This window comes from Sinocyclocheilus grahami, unplaced genomic scaffold, assembly GCF_001515645.1.
Source record: "Sinocyclocheilus grahami isolate Dianchi unplaced genomic scaffold, SAMN03320097.WGS_v1.1 scaffold23.1, whole genome shotgun sequence".
Classification (NCBI taxonomy): Eukaryota; Metazoa; Chordata; class Actinopteri; order Cypriniformes; family Cyprinidae; genus Sinocyclocheilus; species Sinocyclocheilus grahami.
Genome location: NW_015505202.1, coordinates 2,503,218 through 2,529,309, shown reverse-complemented (window position 1 = coordinate 2,529,309; position 26,092 = coordinate 2,503,218). Strand labels below are relative to the sequence as shown.

Genomic DNA, 26,092 nt, shown 5'->3' with positions numbered 1-26,092 from the left:
GAGAGCTCTCTGACCCTGCATAGACAGCAACGGAACTACCACATTCAAAGCCCAGAAACATAGTAAGGACATAATTAAAATAGTCCATGTGACATCAGTGGTTCAACCAAAGTTTATGAAGCTATGAGAATAATTTTTATACACAAATAAAACAAAAATAATAACTTTATTCAACAATTTCTTCTCTTCCGTGTCAGTCTTCGATGCGCATTAACGACAGTACCATGATGCACGTGTGTGCATTCCTCTGCTTGCAAACAAGTTCTACAAGGGTTCTACATCAGAACTCGGGCTCCTGTGTCAGCAGCACCACATGCATGCGTGGTACTCTTGATGGACTATTTTAATGATGTCCTTACTACCTTTCTAGGCCTCGAACTTGGTAGTTCCGTTGCTGTCTATGCAGGGTCAGAAAGCTCTCGGATTTCATCAAAAATATCTCAATTTGTGTTCCGAAGATGAACATCAGTTAATGACAGAATTTTCATTTTTGGGTGAACTATCCCTTTAAAGTACACACCTCCACATATGAGATGGGGAAGATGCCCATGTATCCACGGTGTTCTCCTTCATACCAGTTATTATCTATCTGCCGAGTGATGTATACCGTCTCTCCTTTCTTAAACGTCAGCTCTCTGGAAGGAAATAAAAATCAAGTTAACTATATTCCACATGGGGAAATTATGCACAGGAAAGACATAAATAATACATGAAAATGTACTGACTGATTGTAGCACATCAAATGCAGTAAAAACAGAAACTGGTGACATGGTTTGCAAGTTGTTCTTACTTTGCTGTCTGTGCTTTGAAGTCATATATTGCTCTGGCTGGCAGTTTCTGTCAAGTGAACGAAGCAGAGAAATCGAACTTTATTTCATGCTGGCATGAGGTGGGTTTATTAGCAGTTTGATCAAAGCTCAGATCAATTATTTGTGATTCTACTAAAATTTTGCAGGAACATATTACAAAGTGATGCATATTCCCTACCTCTCTCACATCGGGGGTTTGTCTCCTGCTCTGTGGTGTGCGGTGGTCCACGTCAGGGTACAAGTATTCTCTGGATGTGTGCTGATCTAGAAAGAACAGAGAGTTAAAAGGATTCAAAGACAAGCCTCACAAAGAACCAACACTATTACAGTACATGCGTGGGAACAAGCAATAGCAAAGGAAACAATGATTTGGGGCTTGATGAGAGAAATGCAGACAAAATAAAAAGAAAACAAGAAAAAGTAAATACAAATATATATTTTATTGACCAATGAAAAGTAAATAATGTAAATAAAAATATATAAAGTTTTTAAGTCTTTAAAGGGATATTTGTCCATAATAAAGTAAGCTTCCATGAATCATGTCATAAGTTGTTACACCCATCCTCGAGACTCATATCCCCAGTATAGATCATGTGTATTTATACTAGAACCGCAAATGGGTTAGCTGGCATCTGTGCCAACTGTGGGCAAGCCCCCTTGCTCTGAACGGTCTTCCTTTATAAACAGTGCACTGTGCAAAAGTATACAGTGTCGCTTTTCTTTATGATAAAAAAAAATCATAAAACAATGACCTTTTCCAAAAACAAATTACTAAAATTTTAGGTACTGAGGCTGATCTCATCATCTATGTCAGGTTTGACACCTTTCTTAAACGTCAGCTCTCTGGAAGGAAATAAAAATCAAGTTAACTATATTCCACATGGGGAAATTATGCACAGGAAAGACATAAATAATACATGAAAATGTACTGACTGATTGTAGCACATCAAATGCAGTAAAAACAGAAACTGGTGACATGGTTTGCAAGTTGTTCTTACTTTGCTGTCTGTGCTTTGAAGTCATATATTGCTCTGGCTGGCAGTTTCTGTCAAGTGAACGAAGCAGAGAAATCGAACTTTATTTCATGCTGGCATGAGGTGGGTTTATTAGCAGTTTGATCAAAGCTCAGATCAATTATTTGTGATTCTACTAAAATTTTGCAGGAACATATTACAAAGTGATGCATATTCCCTACCTCTCTCACATCGGGGGTTTGTCTCCTGCTCTGTGGTGTGCGGTGGTCCACGTCAGGGTACAAGTATTCTCTGGATGTGTGCTGATCTAGAAAGAACAGAGAGTTAAAAGGATTCAAAGACAAGCCTCACAAAGAACCAACACTATTACAGTACATGCGTGGGAACAAGCAATAGCAAAGGAAACAATGATTTGGGGCTTGATGAGAGAAATGCAGACAAAATAAAAATAAAACAAGAAAAAGTAAATACAAATATATATTTTATTGACCAATGAAAAGTAAATAATGTAAATAAAAATATATAAAGTTTTTAAGTCTTTAAAGGGATATTTGTCCATAATAAAGTAAGCTTCCATGAATCATGTCATAAGTTGTTACACCCATCCTCGAGACTCATATCCCCAGTATAGATCATGTGTATTTATACTAGAACCGCAAATGGGTTAGCTGGCATCTGTGCCAACTGTGGGCAAGCCCCCTTGCTCTGAACGGTCTTCCTTTATAAACAGTGCACTGTGCAAAAGTATACAGTGTCGCTTTTCTTTATGATAAAAAAAAATCATAAAACAATGACCTTTTCCAAAAACAAATTACTAAAATTTTAGGTACTGAGGCTGATCTCATCATCTATGTCAGGTTTGACAGAGTGAACTGTGTTAACATACAGAGAGTATGTTTCTTCCCAAGCCAATAAAATCTCAAATCTGTTTTTAGATTGCATGCTTCAGCTGCTCAAGTCATCTGTCCAATGCTATTTATATAGAGTGAAACTTTACAAAGTTATATTTCTTTTGTGGCAAGCCCACACACAAACTTGTGTTCCTCTAGTGTTCTGATTCCCAGAGAATGTATGAACCTAATAAAACATATACCTTCAAGCGTCTGCCAAATACAGCAATGTTTTGTAAATGGAGTAGGGAAATAACTGTAAATAAATGTTTGATCAAAGAGAAAGTAAACAAAAATACAATGTGATAAAATGAGAAAATGAAAGACATAGGGACAAAATCAAAAATAAAAACTAGATAAGGCAGAGGATGTGGGTATGAGTCGTGCTCTCTGATGTTCCTTGCAACATAACAATTCCTTCCTCTAAGCCAGGGGTGTCCACTCCTACTCCTGGAGGGCCACTGTCCTGCAAAGTTTAGCTCCAACCACAGTTAAACACACTTGAATCAGCTAATCAAGATCTTCAGGCTTACTCGAAACTTGCAAGCAACTTGGAGCTAAAAACTAAAGCACTGATTCTCAACTCTAGTACTGGGGACCTGCACATTTAGTATGTCTTCCTTATTTAATGCAGATCATCAGCTCGTTAAGAGGGAGCTCCATGAACTGAACTGAGGTGTGTCAGATGAGAGAGACATACAAAATGTACAGAGCAGTGGATCCCCGGGACCGAAGTTGAGAACTTCTGCGCTAAATGATGTTGGCCTTCCAGGAGTGGGTTTGAACACCCTTGCTCTAAACAAGCACATTCACAAACACCGATGGAACATAGCAATGGTGGAGGAGCAGAGCTCAAACACGGGGGACAGAATGGGATTTGGGAAACCAGAGATGGATGAGTAGAGTCCACCTTGATAGCAGCATTCAAAGTTATGTTTCTTCTGGTTGTTGTTGCTGTCTATATGGTTGTGAGAGGCACTATGGGACAGGCGTGAGTACTCAGATTGGTGAGTGTCCTGGCTGGGCATGCCGTCAGGCTGTGGGTAGTAAGAGAGAGGCTGAACTGTAGGGCTGCTTCTCCCCAGCACGTGCAGGGATGAATTCCTCTCAGGAATGTCGGGAAGCAACTCCACCAGCAACCTATGAAGGATGCTGTTGTCTGGCAGGTTGCCCATGTGCTTCTCAGTGTGGATGTGGTCGTAGATGTCTTTCAGGGCTGAATCTAGAGCCTCATACATACAGCTCTTGGAGTTTGGCACTCGGGAACAACTCAAAGGTGACAGGTTCTTCCGGCGGAAAGGCACTGGGCTGACCAGGAAGGCGAGCTTGTTGAGTCCGAACTCAGATTCTTCTACCTGCAAATGTTGCCTCCGGTCCTGCTTGGCCCTCTCGTGCTTGATCATAGTGGTGAAGCGCGTATAGGAAGCTGGACAGCGGCCCTTGCAGGTGCTCCCAAGCTGCCTGTGATAATGATGGTGGTGCCCGGATCCGCCAAAGCTCTCGGAGGAGGCAAATGAACACACGTCGAACTCCTTCTCGCTACAGAAGGATGAGCCCTCAATCTGGATGAAGTCGCTAAGGTCGGACACTACAGCATCATCCTCAATGTCTGAGTAGTCGTGTTGCATGGAAGAGTTTTGTAATTGGTTACTGGTGACTTGAATGTGGATTGGCACATGGGTGTTCATCTTGGGGTATTGAGGCCGTCCTTCAGGAGGATTTCTGGCTGGTGGTTCTTCATCCAGTAATGACTCAATAGAGAGGCTACGCTTGGGGCCGCTGGCCCTCCTACAAGAACCCCTGATCGGGCACTCGTCCCAAAGATTTGGCATGGATTTGGACTTCTGGATCAGACTCTCAAATTCAGAAATCCTGTTGTGCACCATGTCCCTAGGCACCTCTTCGTTACAGCCCTTGTTGCCCGTGCGCCTGTCCTTCCGCTGTTCGCTCTCATACTTATGGATCCTGGCTTTGACCGAGCATATCACCGTAGAGTTTATTAGCTCTTGCCGGTTGATGTGATGCATCTTTTTGTAGAGTTTGAGGAAGCCTGGTGCATCGTGGGCCGAGCGGTGCCTTGTCCTCTCCCTATGATCCTCAGACTCTTGGGCGTCACTGCACTGTGATGCCTCTAGTTCGCCGTTGTGCAACAAGGAGCCGGCGCTTTCCGAACGGGTCTGGACTTCCCTTCCCCTCCCATCAGAGAGAAGGTCATCACAACTCCAGGATTTGAGCTTAGACGTGGTCTCCTCTGAGATCATCCAATCTTCTGGGTGCTCTTTGGCTGTTTTCCAGCCTTCAGGGAGGCTGGAGAAGCCTTCTGAGACAGCTGGGACAGCCATGAAACTGTCCTCATTTTGCCCTTTCTTTTGATATGTGGATTCTGAGGTAGCATGGTTTGGACTTTGACCATTTAAATGTGCTGTGTGCATATTGCTCACATCCCCACCTTAGATATCCACCACAAGCAGCATGGTAAAAAAGAGACATGAGAAGACATTAAAAGGTAACTGACCCACAGGAGAGAAAAGTAAGGATGTTTATTCTACAACCTGGAGGAAAACTGGAAAGAAAACAGACATCTTGATCAACAAGCCCTCGCTGAATAAAAAAGCAATTGATATGCCGTACTACACTGAGGCAAGATTGTAAACACTAAATAATTCATTGAATTTTATTCATGCAAAGGGAAAGTCGTTTAAAATTCTGCTTGCGCTGCGAGGAGCAAAATGAACATTGTCTGTGAACCTTCCCCTGTTGCCTATTTTTTCAATAATGTGTACAAGTGTGGCTGCTCGTCTGACGTCTACCTTTAGTCCTTGTGGCGGCGGGGGAGCTGGGGCTGGTGAGGGGATTCCTCTGGGTGCTGCTGCTCCTGGGTAGCTCTAGTGGTCTGACAGATGTTTGTGTTGTGCCCACACTGCTCTGAGCCCTGGGCTGAGCGGCTGCAGGTTCAGATTTCCGTCTCTTGTTATCACTGGCAGAGCTGCAGAATCAATGTGGTTGAAGATTTATAACCAATAAAAATGTAAGTTGTGATAAACAATGTAAAAAAGGGAGTCCTAGGTTTAGAATGAAATGCAATCCTAATCTCCATCTGAAAATAATGCCAAGGTTTCTCACCTATAGTGAAAAATAAAAAAACACGTGGCATTATGTTTAGTACTAGATTTTATTAGTATATATAATATCACATTACTAATTAATTATGTTATAAAATACATTGCGATTGATACAAAAAAATATTATAAAATAAGACAAAAAGTAGTCGGACACTTTCTGAATGTTAAACTTAGAAGAACAAGTTCTGTAATGTCATGACCTGCACCATGCATCCACTAAGAATGACCTTGGGACCAGCTGGTTAAAAGTCATTGCAGAAAATGTTTTGAGAAAAAGGTCAGTTTTCAGATATCACTTTGTTTGATATTTTCTAAACATATTTTAAAAAAGTATAGATACTTAAAAAAATCTATGCAATAAAGTGTAAAGATTTGTGTGACTTCAAATCATTTCAATGCATTTACAGTGAACCTACCATGATGGCCTTTCAAGGCTCCTGTCTGTGGATGGCTGATAAAGGGAGGTCTGCAACAGATGAAGGAGAAAAAGCAGGGTGAATTCCTCGCCTAATATCCACACTTACTTTACAGTAGGTTCCTTGACACCAAGCACTCTCCTTCACAAATCCAACAATGGTTAAAACAGTGAAACTCCCAATGTCTGGACACAGTGACGTGGGCCAGCTGTCTCTTGAAAAGCCCAGCCATTCCCAGGACAGGTAGACGCGTCAGATCACTTACGAGGGTTTCTATGTCGAACAAAGCAGGGAATTCCTTGTACGCATGGCTGGAGTAGATAATCATCTTCCTGTTTGCTGAAGCTCTGAGCAGTGTTATCTGGAACAGCTCTCCAGACCAGCAGCAGACGCCCCTTGTGTTTTTTTAACCCTCTTTAAAAGTAGCCCAAACATGCAGTCCTAGAAATGTCTCCTCAGTGTGGCACATTTACATCTAGTCAACATAAATACAGTGACCAGATACCACACTAGCAGGCTCAAAATTGGGTTGCAAAGCCTCTGTGACAATTTCTAGCAATTCTTTGTTTGGATTTACAGCATTCCTCAAACCATAACTGTTACTACACTGCACTTTAAGTTGCGTTCTCTCCTTAGTGGTCAGTAGCAATTCACAGGGAGCAACTGATTAAAAAAATCATCAGCATTTTTAAGACAAATTCACTAAACAGCTGTGCCACTTGCATGTGGTAGTTACATGCCTGTGCATGTCTTGATCACTAGCAAATTCAGTTTAACTATGTGCAAAATGCACTGAAATAGTGCTATGTCATGACATTCTTTCAATCACGCCTTTCTATGTAAACATTATAGATATAGATCATTATAGATGCACCATAATTACAAAACATATGCATTCAATGTTACTTGATTTGCATAATTCTGAATAGGGTGCTAAAGCAACTTAGTGTGTGCAAGAAAGCGACATCATTAATTTATTCTTAATTAATTATCCCCTTTGACAGCCAGCAAACTATATTTACAATGACAGAAAAAAGCCTGTGAGTGAAAGAGGAGCTGTAATATGACACTGTTGATGGCATGTCGATAGATCCTTTGCCTACTACAAACACATGGACAGAATCGGCAGGTGACAGCCAGGAGGAAGTGCTCCTGTCTCACGATAAATATATGATGTAATAATAGACAGAAGTGTTATTATGATAGGAGAAGCAAATGCAGATGTAGATGCAGTGCACAGATTCTTAAGACATGGAACAAAACATGTCCCACACTTTCGCCTGCAATTACTTTTATAAATAGCATCACTTACACTTTAATAATAATAATCAAAGAGTATCATTAGAATGTTCATAACTCAAATTGCCATCCTAAAAATTACTCATGCCATCCTAATATGCAGGCAACTATTTAATCAAAATTATGAAAATAAATTAGGTGTGTCCCAATTTGCTTACTTGTGCACTATTCTTTGACATTTTCAAATAGTGTGAGTAGTGTGTTTGCACTGAAAATTCCAAAAAATAAAAGGTGCACTTCAAAAACTCAGCTGATGCACTTATTTAACATAAAAAAACGAAGTGTGTAACGTTGCATACTTCATGCATACTCAACTGTCACAGGTTTCCTTACATAGTGGAGGGGCGAGGGACTATCAGACTCCAATGCTAGATTACAAAATATCCTTATAAAATGTATACACTAGACCAGGGGTGGCGAACGTCAGTCCTGGAGAGCCGCAGCCCTGCACAGTTTTGCTTCAACCCTAATCAAACACACCTGAACAAGCTAATCAAGGTCTGAAAGGTTACCAGAAAGCTACAGGCAGGTGAGTTTTAATTAGGGTTGGAGCTGTACTCTGCAGGGCTGAGGCTCTCCAGGACCGGAGTTCGCCACCCCTGCACTAGACAGTTGAGATAGAAATTCATTATTTAAAAATCATACAATGTGATTTTCTGGATTTTTTTTTTTTTCATGCATGTATGTGTGTAAATCAATACCTCTGAACATGCTTAACAGACTATTTCCAAGTAATTCCTCTGTGCATAAACATTTTATTTTTTTCCTCTGTGCATAAACTGCATATTTTGTCAGTTCTGAAGTCCAATATGTGACATATCTCAAGAATCAATTAGTGCATTACTTTAGTTGAAACAATGGACTTTTTGTTATAATTGAGGTTAAGTGATATTAAATGAGGATGGGTTGAGAAGGTAGGCACTAGCTTATTTCTGTTAATTTCTTTCTTTCGTTCCCCAAGTTGGTCAGTGAAGCAGTTAATCACTCAGTCAGTCATTCTTTACCTCCGCTCGGAATCGAGGAGAGCTCTCTGGATTGTAATCGAGACGTTTTTTTGGAGGCTTCACCCAGAGATGGGATAGAGGCAGGGAACAGCAGAGAAACAGTAACATAACAAGAGAAAGTAAAGTCACATGACTATGAGAGCGACAATGTGACAACCACAAACTAAAGTTGCACATACGCAAAAAAACACTACACACTGCAGTGCAGCTCCTTTTATAGAAACACAACCTATAGCACGCCACGTCAAAGACCACTAAACTACACACACCTTGCACAAAGAGTGAAAAGTCAAAATTCTAGTTTGTAAAGTCATGCAAATATGGTCAAATGAATCCACAACAGATTTTATAATCAACAAACAGTAGTTTAATGTGCGAATCAAAGCCTAAAATGCAAAGACACAAATTCTAGTGGGAGGAAGCAAGGCTCATTTACACAGAACCTGATATTGGTTATTTATCACACTCCATTGTATGTTACAGTGTCCAGAATTGTCTGCTCACTCCAACCAGTCATTTCAGTCATGACAGCATGTGTAGCACGTATCTGACCTTTCCACCCCACACCAATCACAAGCGGCATGCTAGCAGCACCAAACCAAAGCCACACTTACCGGTCGACCGAACTCCAGTTCAGCAAAGAACTTATACCACGGCTCATTCTCTAAATCTATGTCCTCTGGTCTTAAGTTACTTGTCTGGTGTTGAGAATGAAAGCAAGCGGGAGAAGAAGATGAAAAGAAGGGATGAAATGAGGTAATCATGTGAACGTGACCGATACAGATGTAAAATGAGGAATGTCTTCATCAGACAAGAAACAAGCGAACGCTGTTGATTTGTGAAGTTCAGCAGAGCGCAAAACTATTATTAATAATTGAAAATAGCTTCAGAGTAAAGACTGTTTTTTTATTTTCCTCTCCTATCCAGCAGAGGGCAATGGCACATAACAAATGCTCACTGCACAAGGACAACCTGCACTAGCAGGAGCAAATTGGTTTCTCTAACCTTATTAGTGACCTTGACCACATTACGCTCTAATGGACCCGCAATTTATCTGCTCTAGTGAGTGACTCTGCACAGGCTTGCTGAAGCACTTAAGCTCAATTAGGGCACATGTTTGTGGAGGTTCTTTTAACATATAGAAAAAGCCTATCATGTAATTTCAACTGTTTCCATGTATATTATTAATGCATTTCTATTAATATACAAGAACAACTCAGTTTAGTCAATCAGCATTCTGTGTTTCATGCCTGCAGCGCTGCTGACACTGGGACTCACTGATTGATAGTATTTCATTAGTGGCATCTGGTTACGATCTGTCTATACCCATAAAGTCATGGGGCATTATTTCCAAGATCAATACGTTTGTTCCTTCAAATACTAAACTCAAATTGTAAAAATGCCTCATAAATTTAATGCACTTTGTGTAACCAACTTTAAACAAATCATAAATAATTAAGTTACTTTTAAAACTATTCTCAGAAAGTACGTAGCTCATTTAATTCCATTAAGTGTCATTTTAAAAGTTCACACAAAAATTATAACATATTAAAGTCACTGATTACTTACTGCTCTCTCTTGCTCTAAAATAGATGACTTTCCCGGCTCATAGTCAAAGATACTTCTCGGCTCTGCTCTGTATTTCCGTGTGTCCACCTTTCTGTCAGGAGGCCCCCACTCATTCCTGCAACAGAAAATAAATATTTCCTGAAAATTGAGATGTAGTAGCTGATTTCATATCTGAAAATCCTTAAAATTAAGTTTGCTTGAGAATTATTGTTGTCATTGAATAAGCATGGATGGATGGTTCTCACATGTCAGGTGTGCTCCTGCCTCTATGTGGTGCCTCCCTTTCATTGGATCTCTGCTGGGTGGATGCTGATGTGGGCAGTGAAGAAGGGAGAGAAGAGGAGGCAGGTGCCCTGAAACCGTACACGCCGTTATCAGAGACACTCTTGGTGATGGGCCGGTAGGTGCTGGTTTTAGGTGCAGGATGGGCCTGAACAGCATTAGGTGCAGCATGCTTATCTGAAAGAAATAATAACAAATATATAACAATAAAAATATAATATTTTAATTTAAATAAATAAATAAACAGTACTGTATTTTTATGGATTAAAAAAAACTTTTTTTTTTAATCCAATAAATCCATTTTTTTTGAGTAATGGCTGCTGAAAATTCAGCTTGGCTATTACAGGAATAAATTGCATTTTAAAATATTTTTAAATTATAAATTGTTATTTTAAATTGTGATAATATTTCACAATATTGTACAATATTTTGTGTTATAATTTTAAAAGTCTCATATGCTTACCAAGGCTGCATTTATTTGATATGGTAAAATGTTTTATACAAAAATGCAGTTTAAAAACTTACTGTATTTTTGCATCAAAATTATATTGTTTCAAATAAACGCAGCCTTGGTAATCATAAGAGACTTATAAAGCATTAAAAATGCTTAATTATTCAAATCTTTGGGCCAGCGGTGCATATATAACTTTTTTATTTATACAGAAATATATTTAATTGAAATTATAAAATCATTTGTAATAAACTTGAATTTAGTTATTCAATGAAATTCTTATTACTTTTTTTGAAACAATAAAAATTTAAATGATGCATAAAATGAATAATGCATAATTATGGTTATTACTATGGTAAGTACATGTCACATGTAACATGTAACAAGGACACTAAAATAAAGTGTTAAAAAAAAGAAGATAATTATACATATTGCCATTGGTTTATATTAGTTTTTTATTGCTTCTTCTCGTTTTGATTATTTGGTATCAACATTATTTGGTAATAAAGAAATACTGAATCAAAGAGAGACCTTGTTTGGAAATAGTTGTACCAGTAATTGTAACAGAATCTGTGGCAGAATAGGACCCAGACCATTCCTTCTCTGTGAAAACAAATATGATTAACATGGATAAAATATATAATAAACTGGAACTGCATTTTAAACGTAGTAACATAAACTCATTTGCAAGTAGGATGTGGGAGTAAGACAATTAAAAAGACATAAGATGCAAAATGAAGGGTTTGATCCTGTGACCTCTGTGATCTCTCAGGCAAACCCCCTGACAGACCATTTCCAGTAATGAACACACTTGTAATCCACAACCTGCTGAGTAAAGCTCTTTTATTGTCACTTCTTTTTAGGTGGCCCTAGGATGCCCTTCTCTGCCAAAAAAAAAAAACTATCCCCTTAGCAGAAAGGTCTATAGTCAAACAGAAAATAGAGGGCTTTATCTTGTCTGACATAATTAAAATCCCAATAGCAATGAGATTCTGTATATTCCTTGCATTCATAAAACAGAAATACTGAATCAAAGAGAGACCTTGTTTGGAAATAGTTGTACCAGTAATTGTAACAGAATCTGTGGCAGAATAGGACCCAGACCATTCCTTCTCTGTGAAAACAAATATGATTAACATGGATAAAATATATAATAAACTGGAACTGCATTTTAAACGTAGTAACATAAACTCATTTGCAAGTAGGATGTGGGAGTAAGACAATTAAAAAGACATAAGATGCAAAATGAAGGGTTTGATCCTGTGACCTCTGTGATCTCTCAGGCAAACCCCCTGACAGACCATTTCCAGTAATGAACACACTTGTAATCCACAACCTGCTGAGTAAAGCTCTTTTATTGTCAATTCTTTTTAGGTGGCCCTAGGATGCCCTTCTCTGCCAAAAAAAATAAAAAACCTATCCCCTTAGCAGAAAGGTCCATAATCAAACAGAAAATAGAGGGCTTTATCTTGTCTGACATAATTAAAATCCCAATAGCAATGCGATTCTGTATATTCCTTGCATTCATAAAACCAAACAGTAAATATCGGTCACTTACAGCATAAAATAATAAACAAACCAACAGATACTGTAATCCTGTTTAGTCTGCAAAAATGTTTTCCTTCCCTTTCTATGTTGCATACATGCTCTAAAAATAGCTTTCAAAGTGAAATAGCAGATATTTAACTAAAAATAAATTGGTATGTCAGTGTTTGACTAAAACAAATCCTTCCAATAACCACATAATATGTTAACAGGGAGTGCAACGCATGCATTTTTAAAGTAATGAAGGTAAATATTTTAAAAATCCAGTCCTACCTGGTTTAGGCACCACATGAATCTGTTTGAACATGGTCTTGTACCAATCTTTTGGCCGGTCAACAGTCTAAAACAACACACAAAGCAAGCATCTTTTAGATTACAGGCCTTCCCAGCTCTTACAGATTACGATTCCAAGGTCCAGATGCAAAGTTGAGAAAACAAATAGCAACCCGAATGTGCTCCATGACCTTGAGTCCAAAACTCTGGATCAAAAAGGCTCCTATAAAAATGCTGATGCAACTGGCCTCTCCACGTGAAGCTGAGAGAGACACATCACTGTCTGTCTGCTGGCCCATCAATGATGCTGAGCACAGCTGCCCCTGTTTCCCTGGGGCTAAATTAAACTCTGTGTGGGAAAATGCAATTTAGTGCACAAATCAAAACAACCAGTCCCATGTGACCAGAGACCGACTGAAGATTAATTCTGGAATTAACAATTATAGGTATGCACTTCCGACAATGTCTCCAGAGCCAATAAAGAGTCAGCAGGGCCAGCTTTCAGGCTTTTAGGCAAACATGTGTATAGCATTTTTTATGCTGTTGATTAACTCTAAACAGGTCTGTGGTAGTTACAGTATGATATTCTCCAGTAACACATAGGTGTCTCTTCATCTTTTGCCACTTTTATGTGCCACAGATTTATTTATAATAAAACAAACAGACTAAAAGTCATTTTTGTTATAAAAATAACACATTAAAACTGTCTTGTAAACTTTCTGCCATGCGTTCATCGTCATAATTGTTACTTTTTAAATGCATTGTTATAGATTATAGATTTTATTGTATCCATATCCCAGATCCAGACGTTCAACTATGAAAATATTTATAAATTATTACATGATTAAAACAATGATTATCTAAAAAGTAAAATAATCATAAATCATTTTGATATTTTTTGTTAAAATGATTTATATAAATCTAGAAATATCATTTGTGAGCATAATATTTTTTATTGTGCATCATTTGCAATTAAGGTGTAATTTTGTCAAATTATTAAGTGTAAAAATATCATTTATTTCTTATTTATTTGTGTATTTTAGATACATAAAACACTACCTAAATGCTAGCTATTTTACTGCAAAAATGTCAATTTCATCACAAAATGCTGTAAAACACAGTACATTATTTGTGGTAAGAAAAGACATTGTGGTAGAAATGTTCTTAACGTTTATAAAAATGTACAAAAAAATGTCCACCATAAATGCACACAGTTAAAGAAAATATCATTAATTTCTTATTTATTTGTGTATTTTAGATACATAAAACACTACCTAAATGCTAGCTATTTTACTGCAAAAATGTCAATTTCATCACAAAATGCTGTAAAACACAGTACATTATTTGTGGTAAGAAAAGACATTGTGGTAGAAATGTTCTTAACGTTTATAAAAATGTACAAAAAAATGTCCACCATAAATGCACACAGTTAAAGAAAATATCATTAATTTGCTTAATAATTTGCTTCTCTGACTTGAGTGCATGACAAAAATGTAAACGATAATACCAAAGGATTATATTTATTCTTAGCTGCACAGTATAAATATGGAAACAAAAGATTAACATCCTGGAACAGCATTCACTCACCGTCAGTATGGCAGCGGGAATCCCGGACTCATCCACGGGACCGATGCCAGTATAGAGCGGAGCTTTCCCTGTAGTTTCTTTCCTGTCAGTCTGTGGCGCTCGTGCAGGAGGATCCACGTTGGCGTAGATCGGAGTGCTAGACTCAGAGGCTGATGGGAGGAAGACAGGGTCAGGTTGGGGGGGGGGTGTTTTTAGTAATTCCCCTGGAACTAACCAACATTCCCATGTCAGTAACTGAGAAATACAGCCAGGTCAGGGATGCAGTGCAGACTGTAATTCCAAATCAGGAGAAATAATCCATAAATATGTTGATTCCAGCATTCTGGCATAGAATAATAAACACAGAAAGCAGCTCTCCACATACAGTCCGTCATGTATGGGCATTCAGACTGAAGCCTTTTGGGGAAAAACAGCAAAATGGGCTCTAGTTCAGAGACAAATGCCAGCCTCACGCACACAGACGCTCTAATCCGAGTGTCTCAGCTCCTCCCTCACCCCAACTGCTCCAGCACTCAGATTTCAGATTAATCCCCGGCATTTGCCACGTGGGATTAGAGAGATCGCGGACGCACACTCAGTGACACACCAGTCGAGATACACTTAGTGTCACCCGGGAGGTAAACACCGCTGCAGTCAGGTCACGCTTTCTTACTCATTAGTACTTCATTAGAGTCTGGCACATCACGCCAGTGACTTATCAGAGACCAGAGAGAACATTTGCACAGCTGTACTGCAACACTTATGACATACATTTGGCTGTACAGATATTTCCAGGACAATAAAAACACTATTCTGGAATAAGTATTTTTATAGCTCTGTTACCTCATATCATGTCTTTGATTATTTAATAAAAGCATGTTCACAGCTAATGCTACTTATTACGGCTGGGTATCAATACAGATTTCCTGATTTGATCCGATTCTGATTCACAAACTAGTCGCAATTAGATTTTGATGTGCTATATTTCAGTTATAATGTCCATTTTGCTAACATATAAAATAAATGTTCCTTCTGCTAATGCTGTAAATTACACATGTGAATGTTTCCGACTGATTAAAACTAATAGTAAGTATTAATTAACTATTAATAAAAATAAATAAATTGCTTCAGGACTCAACTAAAAAGGACTGGCTAGTGCGAGTCATTTGTTTGTCAATCAGACTCCACTGGTCACGCAGAAGGTTTTTGATTCACTAAAAAGGACTGGCTTATGAGAGTTATTCATTCATGAATCAGATCACACTGGTCATGCTTTATGTCTTTGACTCACTAAAAAGAACCAACTTAAGAGAATCATTTGTTTGTGAATCAGACTGCACTGGTCATGCTGTATGTTTTTGATTCACACACACACAAAAAAGAAAAACTTAAGAGTCATTTGTTCATGATTCATGTTTTTGATTCACTAAAAAGATTTGCAACCAGCAGCGGGGGGAAATTTGGGATTCTGTGAATCAGTATTGGGATTGTTTAAAGAAAAATTAAGATTTATAAAAATTTTTCCAGCCCTATTACTTATTTACTACTATTTGAAAGAAAATTGTATAAATGTAATATATACACACATATACAGCCTGTGGCTGTGGTTAAATTTATACAAAGTGTTTTTAGCAATTACCTAATTCAGTTTCCTTGTTCTTACCAATGATGAAATCAATAATGACGGTGAACGTCACTGACACAAGAGCATGTGGAAGTGTTAGATTCGCTTCAGTACTCACCAGTGCTTCTAGCCTGCTGCATGGCTGTAATACTAGGGCTCAGTGAAGGAGGAGGGGGGTATGTTGAGGGAGAGAAGGGTCTTTGGAAGTGACTACGAGGACTTGCTGGCACACTCAGACCCCCGTTCACAGTCATCAGGCCCTGTATAACACAACAGAAAGACCCTGTTAACTGAACAAACATCTTTAGGTATAATAAATTACATTTGAGATTGGACTGTTTTGTCACAGATGACATCTGTTAGCCTTTAATGAAAGTTGACAGAGGATAAAGAATGGAATAACAAACAATGAAAACAAATCCCCCACAGATCTGTGGATTGACTAGTAAAATATACATTAAAAATACAGTGCCCACTGGGTAGATTAAAAAAAAAACACTGCTTTTAAGTAGAATGGTTTTCAGTATTTGGATTTATTTATTGATTTCCAGGACAAACAATAGTTAATATTAAGCGTTAGTATACCAAAAGAGATACCACAGGAACAGTACAAGAAGTCTCAACAAAACCATGTTCTCCTGCACCTGAAGTTTTTCAAAGACAAAGACTGTGTGTCATACTGAGAATCTCAGCATACTGTTTGGCAAAAGGTGTTAGTGAAGACCCTCGGGACCCTTGATTTGATGTTTTTCTAAAGAATATGTTAGTCTTGGTATAACCCCAGATGTTACACAGAGAAGAAATTGTGAAACCGTTAAATGTGAACAGTGGACAAGTGATATTGGTGTCTGTTAAACATGCAGAGTAATGAAACCGAATTAGAAACAATAAACAATAAGTTGTCAAATTGATGAGAGGAGAAAAGAAGAGATAATGAATGAAAAAAAGCATTTGTACTGTACAATTAAAGGGGACATATCATAAAAAAGGGTGAGACAGGAGATGCAAAAAAATTTGTGCTAAAAACATTATGTGGACTTATATATATGCTACAATTTGGGGTCGGTAAAATTTTTTAAATGTTTTTGAAATAAGTCTCTTTTGCTCACCAAAGCTGCATTTATTTGATCAAATATATAGTCAAATCATAGATATTACAAAATATTATTATAATTTCAAAAATCAGTTGTTTTCTATAATGTATTTTTTTTTATTTTTTTTATTCTTGTGATTTTTGTTGTGATTTTTTAAATTTTAGATTCTGTATATTCCTTGCATTCATAAAACCAAACAGTAAATATCGGTCACTTACAGCATAAAATAATAAACAAACCAACAGATACTGTAATCCTGTTTAGTCTGCAAAAATGTTTTCCTTCCCTTTCTATGTTGCATACATGCTCTAAAAATAGCTTTCAAAGTGAAATAGCAGATATTTAACTAAAAATAAATTGGTATGTCAGTGTTTGACTAAAACAAATCCTTCCAATAACCACATAATATGTTAACAGGGAGTGCAACGCATGCATTTTTAAAGTAATGAAGGTAAATATTTTAAAAATCCAGTCCTACCTGGTTTAGGCACCACATGAATCTGTTTGAACATGGTCTTGTACCAATCTTTTGGCCGGTCAACAGTCTAAAACAACACACAAAGCAAGCATCTTTTAGATTACAGGCCTTCCCAGCTCTTACAGATTACGATTCCAAGGTCCAGATGAGAAAACAAGAAAACAAATAGCAACCCGAATGTGCTCCATGACCTTGAGTCCAAAACTCTGGATCAAAAAGGCTCCTATTGCTGCAACTATGCAACTGGCCTCTCCACGTGAAGCTGAGAGAGACACATCACTGTCTGTCTGCTGGCCCATCAATGATGCTGAGCACAGCTGCCCCTGTTTCCCTGGGGCTAAATTAAACTCTGTGTGGGAAAATGCAATTTAGTGCACAAATCAAAACAACCAGTCCCATGTGACCAGAGACCGACTGAAGATTAATTCTGGAATTAACAATTATAGGTATGCACTTCCGACAATGTCTCCAGAGCCAATAAAGAGTCAGCAGGGCCAGCTTTCAGGCTTTTAGGCAAACATGTGTATAGCATTTTTTATACTGTTGATTAACTCTAAACAGGTCTGCGGTAGTTACAGTATGATATTCTCCAGTAACACATAGGTGTCTCTTCATCTTTTGCCACTTTTATGTGCCACAGATTTATTTATAATAAAACAAACAGACTAAAAGTCATTTTTGTTATAAAAATAACACATTAAAACTGTCTTGTAAACTTTCTGCCATGCGTTCATCGTCATAATTGTTACTTTTTAAATGCATTGTTATAGATTATAGATTTTATTGTATCCATATCCCAGATCCAGACGTTCAACTATGAAAATATTTATAAATTATTACATGATTAAAACAATGATTATCTAAAAAGTAAAATAATCATAAATCATTTTGATATTTTTTGTTAAAATGATTTATATAAATCTAGAAATATCATTTGTGAGCATAATATTTTTTATTGTGCATCATTTGCAATTAAGGTGTAATTTTGTCAAATTATTAAGTGTAAAAATATCATTTATTTCTTATTTATTTGTGTATTTTAGATACATAAAACACTACCTAAATGCTAGCCTATTTTACTGCAAAAATGTCAATTTCATCACAAAATGCTGTAAAACACAGTACATTATTTGTGGTAAGAAAAGACATTGTGGTAGAAATGTTCTTAACGTTTATAAAAATGTACAAAAAAATGTCCACCATAAATGCACACAGTTAAAGAAAATATCATTAATTTGCTTAATAATTTGCTTCTCTGACTTGAGTGCATGACAAAAATGTAAACGATAATACCAAAGGATTATATTTATTCTTAGCTGCACAGTATAAATATGGAAACAAAAGATTAACATCCTGGAACAGCATTCACTCACCGTCAGTATGGCAGCGGGAATCCCGGACTCATCCACGGGACCGATGCCAGTATAGAGCGGAGCTTTCCCTGTAGTTTCTTTCCTGTCAGTCTGTGGCGCTCGTGCAGGAGGATCCACGTTGGCGTAGATCGGAGTGCTAGACTCAGAGGCTGATGGGAGGAAGACAGGGTCAGGTTGGGGGGGGGTGTTTTTAGTAATTCCCCTGGAACTAACCAACATTCCCATGTCAGTAACTGAGAAATACAGCCAGGTCAGGGATGCAGTGCAGACTGTAATTCCAAATCAGGAGAAATAATCCATAAATATGTTGATTCCAGCATTCTGGCATAGAATAATAAACACAGAAAGCAGCTCTCCACATACAGTCCGTCATGTATGGGCATTCAGACTGAAGCCTTTTGGGGAAAAACAGCAAAATGGGCTCTAGTTCAGAGACAAATGCCAGCCTCACGCACACAGACGCTCTAATCCGAGTGTCTCAGCTCCTCCCTCACCCCAACTGCTCCAGCACTCAGATTTCAGATTAATCCCCGGCATTTGCCACGTGGGATTAGAGAGATCGCGGACGCACACTCAGTGACACACCAGTCGAGATACACTTAGTGTCACCCGGGAGGTAAACACCGCTGCAGTCAGGTCACGCTTTCTTACTCATTAGTACTTCATTAGAGTCTGGCACATCACGCCAGTGACTTATCAGAGACCAGAGAGAACATTTGCACAGCTGTACTGCAACACTTATGACATACATTTGGCTGTACAGATATTTCCAGGACAATAAAAACACTATTCTGGAATAAGTATTTTTATAGCTCTGTTACCTCATATCATGTCTTTGATTATTTAATAAAAGCATGTTCACAGCTAATGCTACTTATTACGGCTGGGTATCAATACAGATTTCCTGATTTGATCCGATTCTGATTCACAAACTAGTCGCAATTAGATTTTGATGTGCTATATTTCAGTTATAATGTCCATTTTGCTAACATATAAAATAAATGTTCCTTCTGCTAATGCTGTAAATTACACATGTGAATGTTTCCGACTGATTAAAACTAATAGTAAGTATTAATTAACTATTAATAAAAATAAATAAATTGCTTCAGGACTCAACTAAAAAGGACTGGCTAGTGCGAGTCATTTGTTTGTCAATCAGACTCCACTGGTCACGCAGAAGGTTTTTGATTCACTAAAAAGGACTGGCTTATGAGAGTTATTCATTCATGAATCAGATCACACTGGTCATGCTTTATGTCTTTGACTCACTAAAAAGAACCAACTTAAGAGAATCATTTGTTTGTGAATCAGACTGCACTGGTCATGCTGTATGTTTTTGATTCACACACACACAAAAAAGAAAAACTTAAGAGTCATTTGTTCATGATTCATGTTTTTGATTCACTAAAAAGATTTGCAACCAGCAGCGGGGGGAAATTTGGGATTCTGTGAATCAGTATTGGGATTGTTTAAAGAAAAATTAAGATTTATAAAAATTTTTCCAGCCCTATTACTTATTTACTACTATTTGAAAGAAAATTGTATAAATGTAATATATACACACATATACAGCCTGTGGCTGTGGTTAAATTTATACAAAGTGTTTTTAGCAATTACCTAATTCAGTTTCCTTGTTCTTACCAATGATGAAATCAATAATGACGGTGAACGTCACTGACACAAGAGCATGTGGAAGTGTTAGATTCGCTTCAGTACTCACCAGTGCTTCTAGCCTGCTGCATGGCTGTAATACTAGGGCTCAGTGAAGGAGGAGGGGGGTATGTTGAGGGAGAGAAGGGTCTTTGGAAGTGACTACGAGGACTTGCTGGCACACTCAGACCCCCGTTCACAGTCATCAGGCCCTGTATAACACAACAGAAAGACCCTGTTAACTGAACAAACATCTTTAGGTATAATAAATTACATTTGAGATTGGACTGTTTTGTCACAGATGACATCTGTTAGCCTTAATGAAAGTTGACAGAGGATAAAGAATGGAATAACAAACAATGAAAACAAATCCCCCACAGATCTGTGGATTGACTAGTAAAATATACATTAAAAATACAGTGCCCACTGGGTAGATTAAAAAAAAAACACTGCTTTTAAGTAGAATGGTTTTCAGTATTTGGATTTATTTATTGATTTCCAGGACAAACAATAGTTAATATTAAGCGTTAGTATACCAAAAGAGATACCACAGGAACAGTACAAGAAGTCTCAACAAAACCATGTTCTCCTGCACCTGAAGTTTTTCAAAGACAAAGACTGTGTGTCATACTGAGAATCTCAGCATACTGTTTGGCAAAAGGTGTTAGTGAAGACCCTCGGGACCCTTGATTTGATGTTTTTCTAAAGAATATGTTAGTCTTGGTATAACCCCAGATGTTACACAGAGAAGAAATTGTGAAACCGTTAAATGTGAACAGTGGACAAGTGATATTGGTGTCTGTTAAACATGCAGAGTAATGAAACCGAATTAGAAACAATAAACAATAAGTTGTCAAATTGATGAGAGGAGAAAAGAAGAGATAATGAATGAAAAAAAGCATTTGTACTGTACAATTAAAGGGGACATATCATAAAAAAGGGTGAGACAGGAGATGCAAAAAAATTTGTGCTAAAAACATTATGTGGACTTATATATATGCTACAATTTGGGGTCGGTAAAATTTTTTAAATGTTTTTGAAATAAGTCTCTTTTGCTCACCAAAGCTGCATTTATTTGATCAAATATACAGTCAAATCATAGATATTACAAAATATTATTATAATTTCAAAAATCAGTTGTTTTCTATAATGTATTTTTTTTTTTTTTTTTTTTTTTTGTGCCCACTGGGTAGATTAAAAAAAAAACACTGCTTTTAAGTAGAATGGTTTTCAGTATTTGGATTTATTTATTGATTTCCAGGACAAACAATAGTTAATATTAAGCGTTAGTATACCAAAAGAGATACCACAGGAACAGTACAAGAAGTCTCAACAAAACCATGTTCTCCTGCACCTGAAGTTTTTCAAAGACAAAGACTGTGTGTCATACTGAGAATCTCAGCATACTGTTTGGCAAAAGGTGTTAGTGAAGACCCTCGGGACCCTTGATTTGATGTTTTTCTAAAGAATATGTTAGTCTTGGTATAACCCCAGATGTTACACAGAGAAGAAATTGTGAAACCGTTAAATGTGAACAGTGGACAAGTGATATTGGTGTCTGTTAAACATGCAGAGTAATGAAACCGAATTAGAAACAATAAACAATAAGTTGTCAAATTGATGAGAGGAGAAAAGAAGAGATAATGAATGAAAAAAAGCATTTGTACTGTACAATTAAAGGGGACATATCATAAAAAAGGGTGAGACAGGAGATGCAAAAAAATTTGTGCTAAAAACATTATGTGGACTTATATATATGCTACAATTTGGGGTCGGTAAAATTTTTTAAATGTTTTTGAAATAAGTCTCTTTTGCTCACCAAAGCTGCATTTATTTGATCAAATATATAGTCAAATCATAGATATTACAAAATATTATTATAATTTCAAAAATCAGTTGTTTTCTATAATGTATTTTTTTTTATTTTTTTTATTCTTGTGATTTTTGTTGTGATTTTTTAAATTTTATTTATTCTTGTGCTTTTATTTCAAGTAGAAATCTTTTGTCTTTACTGTCAATTTTGTTCAATTTCCTTCGTCGATGCCGGATGAAAGTATTGATAAAAAAAAAAAAAATTGTCATAACCTAATTTTTTTGAAACGGTATGCAACAAATGTTGAATATGGCCCCTTTAGAAATAGAGGTACAGTAGGAATCCTTATGAAAACTGACAAAGAAAGAAGCAGTAATTTACAGACGGTGAACAGTTACATGAGCGGTGCTAGCTGGAGGGGAGTGTAACACCATGTTTACTGTGACCGCACTCATCGGGCTGAGGGTTGGAGAAGGGGTACGAGAGCCACCCTCTGGGCCTAGTCCACACGCCCTCAACTCCTCCAGCACTGCTGTGGACGCTTCGCTCTGAGTGTGGGAAGAGCAGCGGCTCTGCCCCAGCGGAGGCTCCGAGCCGGGAGAGGGAGGGCCTGGAGAGGGGGTCTCGGGGTGAAGGTCAGGTCTGATGAAATCGAGGGAGAGTCTGAGCCAGTTAGGTGGTGACTGGGAGGTCAGTGCTGTTCCGGGATAGGCTTGTTTGAGGAGGGCTGACACCTCAGGCTGAATGACAGAGAGGAGAGTGGCACAGATGAGATTCAGCGCGTGTGAGACGTAGTGATGAGATGCTGCTGACGGCTGTGTTAGAGAGGAAGGAGGTGTTACAGACGTGAGATCAAAATGTTATTCCAGTGTTGCATTTGAGCATAATTGGAAAAGAAAAAAGCTCATAATGCAGGAAAACCAATTCTAGGTTTTTAAAGTCACAATCATCTTGTAGAAAATATGTACATGTATAAAAAATACAGTATATATATAATACCGTACAAGACTGTTTGAAAGTTTGAGGTCAGTAAGATTATGAAATGTTTTTGAAAGATGTATCTTATGCTCACCAGTATTATTACAGTTTAAAATAACTGTTTGCTATTTTTTTATTTTCAGGATTCTTTGATGAACAAAAGTTCAAAAGAACAGCATTTATTTGAAACAAATCTTTTGTAACATTATAAATGTCTTTATGCTCTCTACTTTAAATGTAATTAATGTGTAATGCTGAACAGGAGTATTAATTTCTTGCTAAACGAAACAAAAAAAATATACTGACTCTAAACTTTTGAACGGTAGTGTTGAAAGAATAAATGTTGTTAGCAGAATAAATGTTGTTTGAAAAGTGATTCAAGTCCATTACCAGTGCAATTCATGATTTTACCATCCAAAAAAAAAAAGGGAAAGATCTCCTTTTACAATGACATGAACCTGAATATGCATCAGCAAAATGGAGAAACAGGATTAATTATGTTTGCTAAGGTACAGCATGGTGTAGGGAAGGTTGTTATTAAGCTAATGCATATATGGTTATGAAATCCGTGACATATACCACTGGAGGGGCTGTGGATGGCAGTGGAGGGCAGGGGCATGAGCGGCTATCCGAGAGGTCCATCCTTTGGACGTGTAAGTAGGGCTGCTCTGCTTGTAAAGAGCATGAGGTTTGGTCCTCTGTGGAAAGCAGTCTGTTGGAGTGGACACTATGCTCTTGTGCCTGATTGAGGAGAGTGGGCATTGGGATATTAGAGCATGGCTCAGATACTGTTGTTCTGTAGTGGTTCTCTCATTGAATAAGAGGGTGTGGACATGGTTGCCTTGGAGAATAAACTCTCTGAGATAAACAGTTGAGTGTTATAGTGAGGACAGGCACAACTGAAAAGTTTCTCTCAGGCACTTGTGTGACAATGAGAACACAAACATTACAAATAAAAGTACAAGTGAGGAGAGAAAGTAGATTAAATAATATTAGAATTCAGAAATTCTCCGCAGTTGGAAAGGAAACGGAAATGAACTTTTTCGATATGGTTTAAAGTCAGTAAGCTTTGCTTCAAAATAAAAACAAACAGGCACTTTCCATAAGGTGCAAACTAGGACTTGAACCTCTCCATCATCTTCATCATCAACCTCTTTTTTTATTTTTGCAACTCTGCTTGATTTATTTATTCTTACCAGCATTTGGTAGTATATAAAGTAAAAAAAAAAGACTTTTTGAATTTGAGATATTTTATTTATTTATTTCATTATATTCATTAAGTAATTTATAAATAAATAAATAAATATATTATAATATAATATTGTTTTGGTCCAAGCATTTATTAGTAAACTTGTATTTACGTTATTTTTTAAATGTTTTTTTTATTTTTTATTTCTCACAATAACTTGGGTAACAGCAGGGCTCCAGACTCATTCTTCCCACTGGTCACACTTTTGCGACAAACTTTTTTTATTTATTTGTTTTTTTTTGCGCTACAACATAGGTTTAATCAGTGCATGCTGATAAACTTTTATCATAGTTTATAGTTATATGGAAACGAAAGTGGTTAACATTCAACCCCTTCTTTTTCATCAGTAGTATTATTTGTGATTTTGTGAGCAGGAGTTCCTCTTTTGCTATGTTATAAGCCGGGCTTTGGGTGCTTTCACTTTCGCAATCGCGATCTTGTTACTCTGCGCTGCGCAAAACTCCGCATTTGAACAGTCAATAGCAAATACTTAAACTAAAAACAAAACATACCTACAGTCGCTGATCCAGAAGCGCCAGATTGTCATAGCAAAGTTGGAATTTACCTTTTTTTTGTGCACAGCTAGCCTTGTACTCTTCTAGGTTCATAAAAACTGTCGTCCATAAAATGCGTTGCACAAATTCGAACATCTGGGTTGTGCTGTTTTGTTGTAAATAAATCTTAACCAATGATTCATAATTGCATCTACTTCCGGAAGGCCAAATAAAGTGCTTTTGCTTTCGCACTGAAACACACAGCTCTCCCTGACATGGCTGCATCAACATTACTGCTGTTCCTGAAACCACGCCTTCTTTCTTTGCGTGCACATTTGGGCGGCATTATGTTAATATTTCCACATAGTGATGTAGACATGGGGGGGCGTGTGGGAACGAGCCGTTTTAGGTAGGCGTGGCTGACTCTTAACTTTTATAAAGAATATCTCTTTGGATTTGAGACTTTAGTCTTTGCAACTTTACAGATCTTCTTTATGCACCAATAGCTTGTAACACTCCAAAGAGAAAGGAAAACTTGAAATCGCATCATATGAGCTCTTTAACAAAAACAAATAAGATGAGGCATGGCATACATCTAGGTCTGGACAATAATTCAATATCAATATGTATCGCGATATAATTTTTTTTCAATAACGGTGATATGATTTTTAAACACATTTCCGATATTTCGATATTAATTACCAGTGTTTCCCATACATTGATTTATTTGTGGCGTTTGACTTTGTTGAATAAACATGAGCACTGCACGTTTCAAAATCATAACACAACGCGGGTGTTTTATATGAATGTATCTCTGAAGGGAACCGACTGTCTTCAGAAAAGTTTTGATGGCATTTTCATTTGATCTGATAAAGTAGCGTTCATGAGCGGAGCTGCTTTGATTACAGCCATTACCGGGGAAACCGCTAGTTTTATCACTCTAAAAGCGCCTCCTGCTGGCAGAGAATGAGTTTGCATTTTCAATAAGACCGTCTCCAGCAACATTTCCAGTTTTTGTTGTTGTTCGATATTTTTGTTTTCTGCAGCGACTCGGAGCACTTTTCATACCCTTTTTTCTGGCTGAAGCACATTTGTTTCAATCTATAAGAATAATCAGCCTACACTACCAGTCAAAAGTT

General features: G+C 37.5%; 1 protein-coding gene across 1 annotated transcript in view; it reads right to left on the bottom strand.

Annotated features, from left to right (window-relative positions):
- Positions 1–26,092, bottom strand: part of LOC107561151 (sorbin and SH3 domain-containing protein 2-like) — a 66,934-nt gene that overhangs the window by 8,931 nt on the left and 31,911 nt on the right. Inside the window, exons 7-21 of the mRNA XM_016245515.1 lie at positions 22,631–23,047; positions 20,490–20,631; positions 18,770–18,918; positions 17,397–17,463; positions 11,859–11,930; positions 10,329–10,542; positions 10,084–10,198; positions 9,129–9,212; positions 8,515–8,571; positions 6,212–6,261; positions 5,484–5,659; positions 3,584–5,122; positions 2,005–2,090; positions 1,808–1,854; positions 521–635 (exon numbers count right to left, since the gene is read on the bottom strand). Coding sequence (XP_016101001.1) covers positions 521–635; positions 1,808–1,854; positions 2,005–2,090; positions 3,584–5,122; positions 5,484–5,659; positions 6,212–6,261; positions 8,515–8,571; positions 9,129–9,212; positions 10,084–10,198; positions 10,329–10,542; positions 11,859–11,930; positions 17,397–17,463; positions 18,770–18,918; positions 20,490–20,631; positions 22,631–23,047 — 3,330 coding nt within the window. The remainder of the gene's footprint in view (positions 1–520; positions 636–1,807; positions 1,855–2,004; positions 2,091–3,583; positions 5,123–5,483; positions 5,660–6,211; positions 6,262–8,514; positions 8,572–9,128; positions 9,213–10,083; positions 10,199–10,328; positions 10,543–11,858; positions 11,931–17,396; positions 17,464–18,769; positions 18,919–20,489; positions 20,632–22,630; positions 23,048–26,092) is intronic.